Consider the following 16,053-nt stretch of genomic DNA (forward strand, 5'->3'; position numbering starts at 1 on the left):
CAAAAAGGTTTCCTCACCTCTGCTTTCCTCACCACCCCATCGAAAGTGGACAACAAGCTCAGGAATTTTTAGATGCATTTCTACTTCCTAGTGAGACAGCTATTGTAAAGATTGAGGCCCATGGTAACAGAGATAATATGGAAGTTAAAGGACATGCTTTGGCAGATCATTTTGCCAAGAAGCCAACAAGCTGTCTTAACCAAGTTTATGATACTAACTAAACACCCAAAGGATAAATCTCTGGATTGAGTCAAAGAGGCTATCATCAAATACTCACATTTAGCCTCTGATTTGGAAACAGAAGAATGGAAAAATGCAGCATACCCTTCACTAAGATAATCCTCAGCATGCTCAAGAAGGCCATTTGGTGGCACCAGAAGATTTCATGGATATTAGCTGAATTTCTCCATGAAGCTACTCATCAGGGTAAAGACAAATTGCTTACTATTTCAAACCAACACTGGTTTGAAAGTGAAAGTTCACCTTCAGATGAATTTTATCCAGCAATCACTCTCCACAGGATTTGTTTATTTTTAGGATGGGTTGAAGCATTTTCTTGCTGAAAATCTTGGCTGAAATTTTTTTCAGTCTCTGAAAAGCTACTTGATTTTGTTTCCAACCTGGGACATACCAATTTTTATATTAAATGACCAAGACATGGTTTATATGAATCCTTTTAAAAGAACTTTGTAAGGCATTACCCCTTCTCAAAAACTGTGCTGTCCTTACCACCTACAAACTTCTGTAAAAATCCAAAGAAACATGGTGTCCTGTAATTAAAATTAGCAAAACTTTCAGAAATACTCGAGCTTCCTTGGGTAAAAGTACTCCCACTAGCCCATATGGCCATCTGATCCATTTCCTCAGGGACACATTGGTTATGCCCTTATGAACTGTTAACAGGAAGGCCCATACATTTAGAAATTATATGCCTGATATTAGACTCTTCTCTGCTGCACGGATATGTGGCAAAATATTGCAAGGGAGTCATGTACTATACCCAGGCCTATCATGAACAGCTTAAGCCCGGCTTGCCACAACACTTCTAAAATAGGCTCTTTATGGCCATTACCCAGAAATTTCATGTTGGAAGAGACATTGGATAAAAAATGCTCTTAAACCTCACTGAAAGGGATCTTATCAGATATTATTACAAATCTTGCCAATATGAAAAAGAATCAATGTCATTAAAAGATATAAGCAGTTGTGGAAACAAAGTCAACTGATATGAGAACAAACAGACTATTTATTCAGAACTTAATATAGGGAGGATTTCGGCCACTATCACTTGCATTTGTCAGAGACTCAAAGACAGGAGGGGAGTGGAAAAGGTTTATAGTGAAATAAACTATAAAGGGAAGACTTCAAAAACATTGATTCGAAGTTGGAATGGGGAAGCTGGAGGTAGACTAAGTAGAAGCAGGATATCTTATGGTTTGGGGAACACATTTGGCTCACATTTGGACCACCCAGAGAAAGCTATATAAACAGCTTTCTTAGTATAACTGACATATTTCTTAGTATAACTTCACATATTTAAAGCACACATATCACCTGTGTTATATACATACATATCCATGAAATCATTACCTATATATTCATTACTCTCTAAAGTTTCCTTCCTCCTTTATATCTCTCTCCTGCTTCCTTCCTTGTTTCCTTTCTATTCCCAAGTGACAGCTGGTCTGTTTTCTGTCACTATATTAGTTTTCATTTTCTAGAGTTTTATATGAATGGATCCACACAGTATGTACTTTTTTTTAGTTTGGCTTCTTTCACTCAGCATAATTATTTTGTTAGAAGAGTTTTGTTAAAAATTTTCTAAGAATTTTTACATCTATATTCATAAGAGATATTGGTGTGTAGTTTTTCTTTTTTCGCTTGTTTGTTTTGTTTTTTTGCTTTTGTTTGTTTCTTTTTTCTTTTTCTTTTTTGTAATGGTCTGGTTTAGGTATCAGGGTAATGGTGGCCTCAGAGTGTGAGTTGGGAAGTATTCCCTCCTTTTCCATTTTTTTTGAGATAGTTTGTTTAGAATTGGTGATATTTCCCCCCCAAATGTTTGTAGAATTCATCAGTAAAGCCATCTGGGCCTGTAGTTTTCTACGTGGGAAGGTTTTTTTGTAACTGAAATTTAAATTTCTTTAATAGATACAGAGCTATTCATTCAGGTTATGCATTTTTTTTTTTTTTGAGAAAGCTTTGGTAATTTATGTCTTTCAGGAAAGTGGTTCATTTTATCTATATTATCAAATGTATTACCATACAGTTGTTCAAAATACATTCTTTTCATCTATAGAATATTTCACCTTTCTCATTTCTGATATTGGTAGTTTATAGGTAATTTTCCTGATTAATTTGTTTAGAGGTTTAGCTATTTAATTAATCTTCTCAAATATTCAACTGTCAGTGTCATTAGTTTTATTATTTTTGGCCTTTCTATTTTATTGATTCAGTTTTAATATTTATTATTTTCTTTCTTCTTACTTTGGATTTAATTTGTTTTATTTATCTAATTTCTGAAGGCAAAAGCTGAGGTCACTGATTTGAGATCTTTTCTAATATAGGCGTTTAGTGCTATATGTTTCTTTTGAAGTACTATTTGAGTTACATTTCACAAATTTTGATATGCTGTATTTCATTTTCATTTAATTCAAAATACATTGTTTTGATTTCTTGTTGACTAATGGCTTTTTAATAAGTATATTATTTTTCCCCAAATTTTGAGGGATTTGACAAGAATCATTATATTACTGATTTCTAATTTAATTACATTATAGTCAGAGAATATTCCTGGTATGACTTGAATATTTTTGAATTTATTGAAATTTGTTTTATGGTCCAGATTATTGTCCATCATGCTAAAATTTCTGTATATACATGAATGGAATGTGTATTCTTCTGGTTGTTAGAGTAGTGTTCTATAAATATCAATCAGGTCAAAATGATTGATAGTGTTGTAAAGCCTATTATAACTTTGCTGGTTTTCTGCCTACTTGTATTATAAATTATTCAGTGAAGGGCATTGAAATTTATTAAAAAAGTTTTTTTTTATGTTTATTTTTGAGAGAGAGAGAGAGAGAGAGCGTGAGCATGGGTGGGGGATGGGCAGAGAGAGAGGGAGAAAGAGAATCTGAAGGAGACTCCACATTGTCAGCATGCAAAGCCCCATATGGGGCTTGAACTCAAGAACTGTGAGACCATGATCTGAGCTGAAGTCAAATGCCAAACCCACTGAGCCACCCAGGCACTACAGGGCATTGAAATTTTTTAGTATAATTATGAATATTTTATTTTACAATGCAGTTCCATCAGTTTTGCTGCATTTATTTTGAAGCTCTCTTATTAAGTGAATAAATGTTTAGGAGATATATATATATATATATATAGGATTTTTATATATAGGATATATATATTGGATTTTTACATATTTTTGATTGAATGTCCTTTTTGCCATTGTGAAATCATCTTTAAAAAATTTTTTTAATGTTTATTTTTGGGAGAGAGAGAGAGAGAGAGAGAGAGAGAGTGGGGGAGGGGCAGAGAGAGGGGGAGACACAGAATCTGAAACAGGCTCCAGGCTCTGAGCTGTCTGCACAGAGCCCAATGCAGGGCTCAAACTCACAGGCCGCGAGATCATGACCTGAGCAGAAGTCAGCCACCTAACCGACTGAGCCACCCAGGCACCACTGAAATCATCTTTTTTTATCCCTGGTAATATTCTTTGCTCTGCACACTAGTTCATCTAATACTGATAAAGCCATCCCAACTTTCAATTAACTAATGTTAACATGATATATCTTTTTCCATCTTTGTGCTTTAAACTTCCGTTTTTATATTTAGTGTATGTTTCTTCTAATAGGCATCAATTAAAAAAACTACAATCTGACCATCTCTGCCTTTTAATAGTGGTATTTAGACCATTTGCAATATTTATTTATTTATTTTATTTTATTTTTTTTAATTTTTTTTTCAACGTTTATTTATTTTTGGGACAGAGAGAGACAGAGCATGATCGGGGAGGGGCAGAGAGAGAGGGAGACACAGAATCGGAAACAGGCTCCAGGCTCTGAGCCATCAGCCCAGAGCCCGACGCGGGGCTTGAACTCCCGGACCGCGAGATCGTGACCTGGCTGAAGTCGGACGCTTAACCGACTGCGCCACCCAGGTGCCCTTATTTATTTATTTTTAAAGTTTATTTATTTATTTTGAGAGAGACAGAGACAGCATGAGTGGGGGAGGAACAGAAAGAGAGGGACAGAGGGAGAGAATACCAAGGAGGCTCCACGATGTTGGCGCAGTGGGGCTTGAACTCACGGAAACTGTGTGCTCATGACCTGACTGAAATCAAGAGTCGGGTATTTAATCGACTGAGCCACCCAGGCAACCCTAGACCATTTACATTTAATATAATAATTGATATGCATCTATCATCTTGATATTTATTTCCTATTTCTCTAGCCTGTTGTTTCCTTTTTTGTGCTTTTTCTGCTTCTAGATTAATCAAATAAATTTTAGTATCTCTTTTGTAATGTCTTTTTTTATAAATATCTCTTTTATTATTTTAGTGATGGCTTTAGGTTTATGATGCACATCTTTAACTTATTATATCTACCTGCAAGTAATATTATATATGTCAGGAATAATTTAAGAACCTTACAATAATAGACTTCCACTGGTCTACTCTGGCCTTTATGCAATTGTTCCTGTGCATTTTACTTTTACATATACCATAAACCTCATAATACATTTTTATTGTATTTATTTAAGTAGTTAATTACTTTTAAAGAGATTAAAATAATAAGAAAAATAATTGTATATATTTATCCCTAAAGTTATTTCTAGTGCTCTTCATTATGTAGACTCAGGTTTCTATCTGGTATTATTTTCCTTCTGCTTCAAGTATTTACTTTAACATTTCTCATAGTGAGGATCTCCTGGTGATAAATTGTATCAGTTATGTGTGGAAGCAGTTATGTGTGGAAGCATTCTCATTGAAAAAAATATTTTTGACAGAAAAGAATTCTAGGTTAACAGCTTTTTTCTTTCAATACACTTAAATGTTCTATGCTGTCTTTTTGCTTACAAAGTTCTAATGAGAAATAAAATGTTATCCTTATTTTTCTCTGTAACATTTCTTTCTGGCTGCTTAAAACATTTTTAAAAAAATTATTATTACTGGTTCTGAGCAATTTAATTATTATGTATACTGATGTAATGTTCTTCATCTTTCTTTTGTTTAGGTTTTGTTGAGCTTCTGGAAGGCAGATTTGTGGGTAAAGATGTGATAGAAGGACTGAATTAGCAACGGGAGCTTATGGAAATTCTCTTCAGATTGCTTCAGTGTTATCAATGAAGTAGGAAGCAAGGTCACTGGCTAAGACTGAGGACAGAGGAAGATACGTTGGCCATGACAGAAGGTATAAAGTCGTCCTGTAGGAAGGTGGGAGAAATCACTGGGGCATCTTTAATATGGTCTTCAGGCATCTTTAAGGGCATACTTAAAATTAGTAATCATGAATTTAAAGTTAGCATGTTGGGTGTTTTTCTCCTTCCAGTTTCAGCTGCAAAGATGCAGGCACTTAGTGAGGAGTTTTGCAATGGCCAGAACTATGGTTTTGCCCAGAATTACAGTAATTCAGAGAGGGGCAGGGAGTTGAGAATGTTTGTAGGGAGTGATTAGATTGATTGACCCGTCAATATATGTACATAAAATTTCCCCAATCAGAGTGGAAACTGTTTCAAGGTAGTTCTTCGCATCTAGAAGGTGCTGAAGATGTATTTGCTGATCCCTGTACGGATGTGTCTTAACAGTAGAAAACCAGGGACTAAACGAAGTTGTCTTACTGGAGCAAATTAACTCCATTTTCAAATAAAATGCTTTGTAAAGTCCTTACCATAGCCTACACAGCTCTTCCTGTCCTGGGGCTAACCTATTAAGTCAGCTTCTCTAACAAGCTCCCACTGCTCTCTGATCTCCAGATATACTGAACTTCCAGTTTTTTTTTTTAAATTGCATTTGCCACACAGCTTTTGCGTATGTGGCTCCCTCTGCAGGAATGTTTTATTCTTTCCTGGTAGCTGACTCATGCTTTTCAGCTTTCCTGAGTAATTCCAACAAATATTCCTATAAATTTCGTATCTAGTTAGTATCTTCTAGCACTTGTCACAGTCCTAATTTTACATTTGTGTCTGTTGACAGCTGTTTACTACTATGCAGTAAGCTTTCTGAAGACAGGGATCTTGCCTATTTTTAGATCCCGCAGGACCTAGCATTAGTCTATGGCACGTTGATAGGCGGTAATATTTCTGGAAAAAAAAAAGATGAAAGCAAGTCAATATTATATGTGAAGCTTCGTGTGGAGAGCGACATCTTTCTCTTAAAGAATTCACGAGAAACTGGCTAATGTTACAAGCCTACCCTCGAAAGCTTTGCCCAGAACCTTGCACAGAGCACACAGACGAGGAACTGCCTCCACCCACCACACTCCCTGCCAGCCTTTGGGACGCGCCTGCGCTCTGGCCCCACCGGAAGTACGGCGCTCGGGTAGCCTAGGCAACATTCCGGAAGTGGCGGGCTACGTTAACCTGTGGCGGGCCCGGCCGTTCTGGAGCCTGAAGTTTTAGTGGCGGTGGAGGCAGCCGTCGGGAAACGGCAAGGCAGGTTGCGATGACGTGGCGGAGGCCTTCAGCCTGCAGCCCGACCGAGTCTTAGGGACCGGGCTACAGGGCGGGGAGAACGGTGGTGGCGTCTCCCTTCTGTTCCCTAGAGCTCCGGGCGTCTGGGTGGAGGATCTTTACTACGGAAAGCGCACGGCGACTCTGTGTTTTGCTAATGTGTGTGCGTGTCAGGTTGCGTGTCTGGGTGTGTTGCTGTCTGGCACGCTCCCCTTACGCGTACCCTGAGTGTGCGCACCGCTGTCGGGCACTTGTGCGCAGAGCTGAGAGTTGGGGCTACCCTGTTGTAGCTTTTAAGGAGTTTACAGTCTAGTAGGAGACAGACTGATTACCCAGGGTACTTGGGGACTGGGAGGGTCATTTAAGTCGACTGATGGCCGGGAAAGAGTGTATCATGAGGGGCAACTTGAATGAGTGGGTTAACCGTGTGGAAGGAAGGCAGTGAAAGTCTGAAGGGTGTTCCGCGCGGAACGTAAAGAATGGGTGAAACTACTCGTGAAGACGAGAGCTGAATGTTTGGGAGATGTGAGGAGAAAAGACTGGAAAGAAAAGTCAGACGGGCCACAAGGCAGGGAGAGGGTCCGAGTGCCTAGCTGAGTTGGATTCCTTTCTGCAGGAGGGAGCCATTAAAATCTTTTGGGGAAGAAAGCAAAGGGCTGAGAGGTATATTGCATTCTTACATCTGGGTAGAGGATTGATTGAAAGGACAGTGTTTGGACTTGTTTCCCTTTCATCAGTTTTCCACTAGTCAAATCTCATCATAATTTACCTTATCTAAAATCCTCCTCCAGTGACTTCCTATGGGTTCTTTAGGATAAGTGTCCAAATTACTGTAGCTTACAAAGCCATGATCTGGCCTCCGCCTTTCTTTTTATCCTCTTTTTAGCCTCTCGCCTCAAATCTGTTAGTCAAACTGCTCAAACCACTTGTAAATGCCTTTTCTGCCACCGGAAACATTTTTCCCCCCACTTCTAGCTTTATTCATACATTAGCTCTCAGCTTAAACATTTTGGGGGCAATTAGAGGAATGCAGTGGTCTTTTCTTACTTTGTAGAGTAAGGTATTTCCATGACACTGAATTTACTTTCTGTGTTACCCATTTATTGTAATTACTCATTTAATTGTGGTCTTCTGATAAACCCTAAGCTCTGTGAGGGTGCAGCCTATTGTACTTTCTTTCTGTATCTCGTGCCTGGCGCTTGGCAGGTGCTTTCAAAATATTTGTTGAAATAACGGATAATGAAATGAGCAAATGGGTGAAAGGAAGTTCAATTAGGAGAAATGAGAGCTTGGACAAAAACAGTGGTGGTAGAAATGAAGTGGGGATAGGAGAGAGACATATTTCAGGGAAAGAATGAATAGATCTGGTATCTGATTGGAACAGAAGATGGTGCTAAGTTTTTAAACCGGAGCAACCAGAAGGATGGTAATTCTGTTAAGTTCGGAGCACGCCAATTGTGTATCAAGAACTAGAGGTTGGCAGGGAGGGAGGAGCATGGATGATAAGCTGTATTTTGACTACACTGTATGTGAGATATTTGGAAGATGTGCCCAGAAGGCAGTTGGAAATGAGGTGTGTTGAGGAAAGGTGTGGAGCCTTGATTTGTGCTGGTTTGCCCAGTGCATTTGTAGTTTTGCTTAAGGGTGTGGGTGAGATCACTGAGGGAAGAGGTGAACTGCCTATTGGTGATCTAGCAAACAAGCTCCATAAGAATTGGCACCGTATTAGACCTGTTTACTATTTTATCGCCAGTGTCATCCCAAAAGAATTATTGCATGAAGAGAGAGGGTGTCCGGTGGAAAGACAAGAGGATTGGGATACAACTGGGTGAGGCTTCTTGGTTATGTGGTATCTGAGGAGGCGCCAACAGAGCCTGCAAAGAAAAGGATAGATGAATAGGAGAGAAACCAGGAGGAAGAGTGCCATCGAAGTCAAGGGAGGGGAGGGCTTCCAGGAGTGGGAGTCTGTAGAGTTGGAAAGGGCTTAAAAGGTAAGACAACACCAATAATTTTATCTGTTAGGAAGCTATTGATATTTTAGATTTTCTCCAAACAGGCCTAGATTTTCTGGGCTGTGCTGATTTTGTACTCCTTAGTACTACAAACCGTCAGAATATCTCTACAGTCTGACATTTCAACATGTAAACTATAGTTCCCGTATGAAATCTGATTTCTCTGAGTAGCACAAGAATCTCTCTGTCAGACCATAGAGTCTGATCCTGGGTTAAGAAAAATATGGTCATCCTTATTGGTGATGTTCAGGAGAACACTTTTCAGTGCAAAGGTGGTTCCCTTTGCACTGAAAGTTTGATGTGTAACTGTGGGTTAGTACATAAAAGTGCCAAAATATGCCTCTCCTTCATTCCTTCATGAAATTTGTTGGTGGAAGGAAGTCCATAGGTGGGATAGCAGCTTAGTTCTACCTTTATGATCTTAGCACACACAGGCTGAACTTGGCCAGTACATTAGTCTCCTGTGCTGTGTAACAAATTACCACACCCTTAGTGACTTAAAACAATACTCATTTATTATCTCACAATTCCTGTGGACAGGGTACCGTGCTTAGGGTCTCACAAAGTTGTGATTAAGGTGTTGGTGGTCTGCATTCTCATCTGGAACCCAACTTGGGAAAAATCTTCCTTGAGGCTCACCTCACTTAGGTTGCTGGCAGAATTCATTTCCTTGTGTCTGTATGCCTTGTATGGCTTGGGAGGGGGGCGTGATGGTCTTCATACTGACTTTCTGCTCGGGGCTTCCCACAGTTGTCTGAATTCCCTGCCATACGGCCCCTCCCCCCTTTTTAAGTAGGCTCCACGCCCAGTGTGTGCTCTGTGTGGAGCCCAAGGTGGGACTTGAACTCATGACCTTGAGGTCAACACCTGAGCTGAGATCAAGAGTTAGACGCTCAACCAACTGAGCCATCCAGGCACCCTCCCTGCCCCCACCCCCTGCCCCCACCATATGGCCCTTTTTACAGACAGTCACAGTGACAGTTGGCTTCTTCAAGGCTAGCAGGAGGACTCTCTTGCTCTACTCTCCTTATATAACATAAGGCTTATATATAAGACTTATAAGACTATATATAAGACTTATATAACATAATGTGATCAAAGGAATGATATCTCACATTTGTCTTGTTTTACTGGATAAAACAAATCATGGGGGAAAAAAAACTAAATAAGCCATGGATTCTGCCCAAACTCAAGGGTCAGGGATTATACAGTGGTCATGATTCATTGTGAGTTGTCTTAGAGTAACCACAGCCAGCTTTGCTAGGCTAAATTGAAGTGAAAAAAAAAAAAGATAACAGTTGTATACTCAGTTCATTCAGACTTCCATAACAAAATACCAGACTAGATAGCTTATAAATGAGAGGTTTTTTTCTCATAGTTCTGGAGGCTGGGAAGTCCAGTATCAAGGCTCTAGCATGGTCGTGTTCTGGTAAGGCTCCTCTTCCTGGTTCATAGCCAGCATACCTTGCTGTGTCCTCACATGGTGAAAGGGGTTAGAGATCTCTCTGGAGCCTCTTTTATGACGGCACTAGCCCTATTCATGAGGGCTCTGCCTCCCAAAGACCCCACTTTCCAAAGGCTCCATCCATCTCCTAATTCCATCACTTTTGGGGGTTAGAATTTAACATGAATTTTGGGGGGACACATTCGGACCATAGCATATCCCTTCATTTCACCACTGTTTTTGGCAGTGAATATGGAGGTGTTTTGGACATAACATTTTCTTATGCTAAAATTGATAACTGTTGATATTTCCACAAATAATACTCAGGCATTTGATCAATTGTTTATATTAATTTCCTTGTCTCTTTGCTTAAGAAAAGTTCTGTTTGAATACATTATATTTACCATCAGAAGTCACCATTAGTGTACAAATAGCTATGATTTAAAAAGTACTGCTTTTCCTAAATTTCAAATATTGTGATGTTGAGGGCCTCATGAATGAAAGAAACAAGTACCTGGGCCTTTTGACTGCTCATAAGTTTTTGCATACTTCAGATTCATGGTAGGTTTTTCACAATTGAGGCTTGTAGAATTTCAGCCCCTGAATAAATATAGGATTATAAATAATGTAACATGAAATGAATTATCTTAGGAGTAACCTGGGTTCATTGTAGAGAATTTGGAAAACATGGAACCAATCAGAGATAATGCAGTGTTGGTGCTATTTTCTAGGTGGTGCATTACATTTAGACCTGGTGTTGAATGTCACCTCCAAGCTGCCCCTTATTTGTGACTTTAAGCAATATAATATACGTAATCTCTCTAAGCCCCATTTTTCTCATTTGAGAAATGGTTAATAGCTGCCAGTAACATCATCATCATTAATCCTAAGTAGAACTTAGTATGTGTGAGGCAGGGGATCTAAGCATCTTATGTATTTAATTAGTTCCATTTTACAATTACTGGCAAAGCTGGGATGTGAACCCAGACAGTCTGGTTTCAGAGTGTATTCTTAACCACTGTGCTATATTGTCTCTCAAGAAAGTATGTGCCTCATAGCGTTGTGGGATTAAATGTGAAGTGCTTAGCATAAATAAGTGCTTATAAGATATATTAATCAACAATTAATTAATAATGTATGTATATCCCATTATACTATATATATGCAGTGGAATATTACTTGGTGATGAAAAAGACTGAAATCTTTTCATTTGCAACAATGTGGATGCAACTAGTATATGATAATAAGCGAAATAAGTCAATCAGAGAAAGACGAATATCATATGATTTCACTCTTATGTGGGATTTAAGAAACACAACAGATGAACATAGGGGAAGGGAAGGAAAAATAAGTTAAAAACAGAGAGGAAGGCAAACCATAAGAGACTCTTAAATACAGAGAACAAACGGAGGGTTGATGGAAGGGAGGTGGGTGGAGGATGGGTTAATTGGGTGATGGGCATTAAGGAGGGCACTTGGGGGATAAGCACTGGCTGTTATATGTATGTTATGAATCACTGGGTTCTACTGAAACGAGTACTACACTATATGCTAACTGACTTGAATTTAAATAAATTTAAAAAATCTTACAACTAAATCACTAATTCAATACATTATGATACACATGCTTAGCTTTTTTAAATGTTGAAAAAAATTTGTGAAACAATTCCACTTTTAAAAAATATCAAGTATGGGGCGCCTGGGTGGCTCAGTCGGTTAAGCATCCGACTTCGGCTCAGGTCATGATCTCATGGTTCGTGGGTTCGAGCCCCGTGTCAGGCTCTGTGCTGACAGCTCAGAGCCTGGAGCCTGTTCCGGATTCTGTGTCTCCCTCTCTCTCTGCCCCTCCCCCACTTGCACTCTGTCTCTCTCTGTCTCAAAAATAAATAAATAAAAATAAATAAATAAATAAAATTGGAGTATTTGTGTTTCTAATTGTTGAGTTGTAAGGTTTCCTTTTTTTTTTTTTTAAATATATTTTGGATCCAAGTTCCTTATCAGATATGAATTGCAAATATTTTCTCCCATTCTGTTGGCTGTCATTTCATTTTCTTTCTTTTTTTAATGTTTATTTTTTTGAGAGTGAGAGAGCATGAGCAAGAGAGAGGCAGAGAAGGGGAGAGAGAGAATCTGAAGCAGGCTCCATGCTATCAGTGTAAAGCCTGTTGTGGACTTGAACCCACAAATGGTGAGATCATGACCTGAGCTGAAGTCAGATGCTCAACTGACTGAGCCACCCAGGTGCCCCCTCATTTCAGTTTCTTCATGGTGTCTTTTGAAGCACAGAAGTTTTAGATTTTGATGGAGTCCACTTTATTTTTTCTTTGGTTTCTTTAGTGTTCTATATTTAGTGTTATATCTAAGAAACCATTGCTTAACCCAAGTTTCATGAAGATTTATGCTTATGTTTTCTGTTGGGAGTTTTGTACTTTTAGCTCTTACACTGAAGTTGGTAGTTTAAGTTAAGTTGTATATATGTTGTGAGGTAGAGGTCTTAACTCATTCTTTTTTGTATGGATTTCCAGTTGTTCCAGCACCATTTGTTGAAAAGACTGTTCTTTCCCTATTGAATTATTTCTCGGCACCTCTGTTGAAAATATACTGATTGTAAATGTAAAGGTTTGTTCTGGACTTTTAGTTCTGTTCTATTCCACATTTTTAAAATGGTATTTATGGTTCTGCCACTTACTGTGTGACCTTCACAGTTGGTTAACTATTTGTCCCTTAGCTGTAAAATGAGTGACAAATAGTAAGTACTTAATGGAATTATTGTTAGAATTAAGGGAAGTACTGTGTAGGAAGAGCTTACATGGAACACTACCTTGTAGACAGCATGCACATAATATATGTTAGCTAATGCCATCATTATCACAATCTTCACTGTCCTCATCATTATCAGCATGATCACTATAACACAAGTTAAAGATTTTTCTCTAACTTGTAAAAGCCAGGCTTTTCTCTTTTGCTGGATTGTAAAACCTGAAAATAGATAACATGTTCGAGGAATGAATATGATGGATTAAGACAATGCAAAGAGGACTAAGGAGAAGCCTATGAAAATACTTGCATTTAGGTGTTTTTATTACAGTCGACTAAATAATTTTTTAAAATGTACATAAGGAAAATACTACAGTCTTTTGTTTTAAGATAATTTGGACTAAGGGGGTCAGCTGGAAAGTTCTGTAATTATTTAGCTGTGTAATGAAGTTCATGTATATGTGTTGCTTGTTAAAAGTCATATATACATATTGTAAAATCCTAGTATGAGTCTTTTTCAAATTTTGTGTAATGTTTAGTCCAGTATCCTTAGCATTGCTATTTCAAGTGCCAAGCGAATGTTGGCAATTTCCAAATGCTAGTTTAGTATCAATAGTCATCCCCATTTAGTATTATGTGGAAATATACTAGAAATGATATAACTCACTTGTTTTGTAAACTTTAGCCACCTTTATTTTAAGTAAACACATACATATCTGGTAGTGGTTTTGAATGCTAGAATGCTTAATAAAGAACTCCAGCTCTCTGCCTTTTTCCTTTTGCTTTTAGATTGTTAGCATGTTGACTGACATTTTCTCTATTAATGGTGAAGTTTAACTGATGACAAAGCTTGTGACTACTGCCATAGCTCTGTTTTAGGTCATAATTTTTATTCCTGGAGTTCTTTGTTAAGCAAATATACATAAGTTATTAACTTGAAACCTGTTTTACTATAGTTACCAGTACAGTTTTCTAATTGTGAAGTAAAAGAACCAAGTATTTTTGATTTTTTTTTTCAACGTTTATTTATTTTTGGGACAGAGAGAGACAGAGCATGAACGGGGGAGGGGCAGAGAGAGAGGGAGACACAGAATCGGAAACAGGCTCCAGGCTCCGAGCCATCAGCCCAGAGCCTGACGCGGGGCTCGAACTCACGGACCGTGAGATCGTGACCTGGCTGAAGTCGGATGCTTAACTGACTGTGCCACCCAGGCGCCCCAAGAACCAAGTATTTTTGGTAGGCTGTTCCCTTCATAATGCTTAAATTTTTCTACTGACACTTTAGTTTATTTTCTTAGATGTCTTTGTTCCCATCTGGTGATACCTAATTACCACTTTTTATTCTATTTTAAAAATGTGGTATGATTATTACTTCTAGATGTCACTTGTCAGAGTGAACCGTTATGGTACCCGAGGAGGCGGAAGGAAAGCGCTGAAAGTAAAGAAGAAGAAAACATCAGTGAAGCAAGAATGGGATGTAAGTCTAGGCGGGATAATAAACCTGTAAGATTGCTCTGGAGGAATAGATGTGATGACATGAACCTAGTCTACACAAGACAGTGCTTTAAATGTAATAGGGCTCAATAGATTTCTGGGAGTGTTTAAGAGCAGAATCCTTTGGGGATTTTTTTAAGAATACACATGCGAGGCCCGTAACCTCTACCTCCTTTGAAGAGAGAATCTTAAGAGGGTGGGGAGTGTTTTTAAAAATCTCCCCTCCCGAACTTTGAAAACTCACTGCTTAAGGCAACTGTAGCTAACCTGTGTTGCTGAAGTCTGAATTTTTTTGGTACTTTTTTTAGATTTGCCCATGGCAACCAGTGACATCATAATCATATGAGTGGCATTTTTGGCTGATAAAATGGGTGATTCTTACTCTCTCTCCTGAATTGTTTGTTTTTCACCTCCCGAGGCTGGTCAGTTTCAGTAGAAAGGTTCTGTTAAGATGTAAGACAAGTCTCAAGTACTTGGGACATGTGATCCCTGGCTTCCACTCTGATACTGTTTGGTATTATCAAGGGGATCTTTATCTTGTGCAGCTTGGTACTTTAGTTTGGACCATAACACTTTAGGTTCCTTTTCTTTCTAGTTGTGGAGAGCAACTAGTCAGGGACTACTTTGGATCTCTGGGATTCTTTTGGACTTGGAAACTTCTGGGCAAACTGACAGCCTTTTTGAAGTGGGTCAGGGGGACTTATCTGCATTTATATTACTTTGTTGTCATTTGATTTGCTATAAGATATTATAAGGGTGTGACTCTAAGGTAATACATGAAACTGATTAAAAGAAAAAAATGCATATGATAACTTAAGTTGTCTACTTCAGAGTGGTTACTTTGGGAAGTTTAATATTTGTTCTGATATGCTGCTATTGCTCAAAACATAATCGAAACCCACCATTTGAAATTACATTCAGAATTTTCCTCATTTGCTTTTTTATTATCTCTAGTGCTGGAAAAATCTGTTTTTTGTAGACTGAACTTGAAAGTAGTTTTAAGTCATTTGGAGTAAATGGTGAATGAAGGAGGAGAGATCAAACTGAATAATACTGTTTTGATAAAAATAATGAGATTTTTTTGAAATGGCTTATAATTTATATATAAAGGCAATTTCAAAAGAAAATAGTTTTAAGCAATAGTAGTATTAATGAAATTATATTTTCTCCCATGAGAACTAAATCCAAGCATATAACTTATATTCTTGAATTTTGTTATGATTATGAAGAATAATTCTCAAGATCTTATAGTTAGATCTTGTACTTTTTTTTTTTTTTTTTAATTTTTTTTTTCAACGTTTTTATTTATTTTTGGGACAGAGAGAGACAGAGCATGAATGGGGGAGGGGCAGAGAGAGAGGGAGACACAGAATCGGAAGCAGGCTCCAGGGCTCTGAGCCGTCAGCCCAGAGCCTGACGCGGGGCTCAAACTCACCGACCGCGAGATCGTGACCTGGCTGAAGTCGGACGCTTAACCGACTGCGCCACCCAGGCGCCCCTTGTACTTTTTTTTTAAACTCTTTTTTTAAAGTTTATTTTTATTTTGAGAGAGAGCAAGCATGCAGCATGAGCGGGGGAGGGGCAGAGAGAGAGAGAAGGAGAGAGAGAACCACAAGTAGGCTCCTTGCTGTCAGCACAGAGCCTGACTCCAGGCTCGAACCCATGAACTTTG

General features: G+C 38.4%; 1 protein-coding gene across 8 annotated transcripts in view; it reads left to right on the plus strand.

The window, feature by feature from the left end:
- The first annotated feature begins 5,292 nt into the window (after positions 1–5,292).
- SPICE1 (spindle and centriole associated protein 1) overlaps positions 5,293–16,053 on the plus strand; it is a 59,442-nt gene continuing 48,681 nt past the window's right edge. For 5 of the 8 annotated variants that reach the window (XR_007155627.1, XR_007155626.1, XM_047875137.1 and 2 more), the window contains exons 1-2: positions 6,561–6,657; positions 14,266–14,364. Coding sequence is in view for 6 of the 8 variants with exons in the window: in XM_047875137.1 (XP_047731093.1) it covers positions 14,266–14,364 (99 nt within the window). In the remaining 2 variants the exon portion in view is untranslated. Of the gene's footprint in view, positions 5,418–6,560; positions 6,658–10,096; positions 10,117–12,437; positions 12,750–14,265; positions 14,365–16,053 lie in introns of those variants that run through there. The other 3 variants (XM_047875139.1, XM_047875140.1, XM_047875138.1) reach the window with 3 other exon arrangements.

This window comes from Prionailurus viverrinus, chromosome C2, assembly GCF_022837055.1.
Source record: "Prionailurus viverrinus isolate Anna chromosome C2, UM_Priviv_1.0, whole genome shotgun sequence".
Taxonomy (NCBI): Eukaryota; Metazoa; Chordata; class Mammalia; order Carnivora; family Felidae; genus Prionailurus; species Prionailurus viverrinus.